At 41.3% G+C, this 1,813-nt stretch overlaps 1 protein-coding gene across 2 annotated transcripts in view; it reads left to right on the forward strand.

Moving 5' to 3' along the window:
* Window positions 1-1,813, forward strand: part of LOC119593841 (protein disulfide-isomerase-like) — a 5,039-nt gene that overhangs the window by 1,717 nt on the left and 1,509 nt on the right. For both annotated transcript variants that reach the window (XM_037942870.1, XM_037942871.1), the window contains exons 2-4: window positions 6-784; window positions 944-1,120; window positions 1,369-1,614. In XM_037942870.1, the coding sequence (XP_037798798.1) occupies window positions 6-784; window positions 944-1,120; window positions 1,369-1,614 (1,202 nt within the window). The remainder of the gene's footprint in view (window positions 1-5; window positions 785-943; window positions 1,121-1,368; window positions 1,615-1,813) is intronic.

Below are 1,813 nucleotides of genomic sequence, written 5' to 3' on the forward strand. Positions count from 1 at the left end.
TTCAGATGCACCATGGTGTGGACACTGCAAGGCTCTTGCCCCAGAATATGCCAAGGCAGCTCAAAAGCTTGAAGAAATGGGATCTGCTATTGCACTGGGCAAAGTTGATGCCACAGAGGAAACCGAACTTGCTGAAGAGCATGGTGTCCGAGGTTACCCCACCCTCAAGTTCTTCCGTTCTGGCAAATCTGTCGACTATGGTGGTGGTCGTCAGGCTGACGATATTGTCAACTGGCTCTTGAAGAAAACTGGTCCACCTGCAAAGCCTTTGGCTACTGTAGATGATGCTAAGGCCTTTATTGCTGAAAAGCCTGTTGTCATTATTGGTTTCTTCAAGGACCAGCAGTCTGATGCTGCCAAGCAGTTCTTGGCTGCTGCTTCAGCCACTGATGACCATCCATTTGGAATTACCTCAGAGGAAGCTTTGTTCACTGAGTATGGATTGAGTGCTGATGGTATCATTCTCTTCAAGGACTTCGATGAAGGCAAGAATGTGTATGAGGGTGAGGTGACTGAGGATGGTGTATCCAAGTTTGTTGCTGCAAACTCTCTACCTCTTGTTGTGGACTTCAACCATGAGACTGCATCAAAGATCTTTGGTGGTGACATCAAGTCCCATCTCCTTATTTTCCTGTCAAAGGAAGCTGGACATTATGATACTCACCTGAGTGCTGCCACTGCTGCTGCTAAGGGCTTCAAGGGAGAAGTTCTCTTTGTGACCATTAACACAGATGAGGAGGATCACTCTCGCATCCTTGAATTCTTCGGCATGAAGAAGGATGAAGTAAGTATTTTGAATGTTTCATGTATGAATGCTTTATGTAAATATTTTTGGTGAATGCCATTCCATATAGTCACTAATTCAGGGAAGTCATTTTATAGGTATAGACCAACTTTCGCTTTACAAAACTTGAGCAATTAAGTAACCAACATGGTTTTGCAGATCCCAGGCCTCCGTATTATCAAGTTGGAGGAAGATATGGCCAAGTACAAGCCTGATACTTATGACCTCAGCGAGAGTGGGCTTACCGGCTTCGTCAAGAGTTTCCTTGATGGAAAGCTGAAGCAGCACCTTCTGTCTCAGGATCTGCCAGAAGACTGGGATAAAGAGCCAGTCAAGGTAATATCTTTTTCAAGATAGATGTTTGCAATATGGAACTGGATAGATGCATTTGGTATTAAAAGTAATCAGTTTGAACATGTGTGAACAAGTAATAGATGGTGTATATTTTGTGGATTTGGTTTTGTGGTAACTAGGAGTCAACATGAAAAAGATTTCGGAGTTGTCATTTTACAAATATAAAGGTTGAAAAAACAAACTCAATGGCCAAATGAAATTGGGGAATATAATATAATTGAACTACTCAGGTTCTGGTGTCCTCCAACTTCGATGAAGTTGCCTTGAACAAGGAGAAGGATGTCCTTGTAGAGTTCTATGCACCATGGTGTGGACACTGCAAACAGCTGGCACCTATCTATGATCAGCTAGGTGAAAAATACAAGGACCACGATACTATTGTTGTGGCGAAAATGGATGCTACAGTCAATGAGCTTGAGCATACGAAGATTCAGTCCTTCCCAACCTTAAAACTTTACAAGAAGGAAACTAATGAGGTAAGGAGTGGTGTCTGTAACCTTGGATACTTTCCATTTTTATCATAGTAAATCATGTGATTTGATTGGAATATGTAATATTTAATTTTGAATTTCAGATTTTGAAATGCCCTACTTTTGCCATAGAATTATCCTGCTTTTGGAAAATACATTTTCTATTTGATAGAAATGGTAAAAGTGAAAATAGCTTCCATCACCT

The sequence above is a fragment of the Penaeus monodon genome, chromosome 32 (genome assembly GCF_015228065.2).
Source record: "Penaeus monodon isolate SGIC_2016 chromosome 32, NSTDA_Pmon_1, whole genome shotgun sequence".
NCBI lineage: Eukaryota > Metazoa > Arthropoda > Malacostraca > Decapoda > Penaeidae > Penaeus > Penaeus monodon.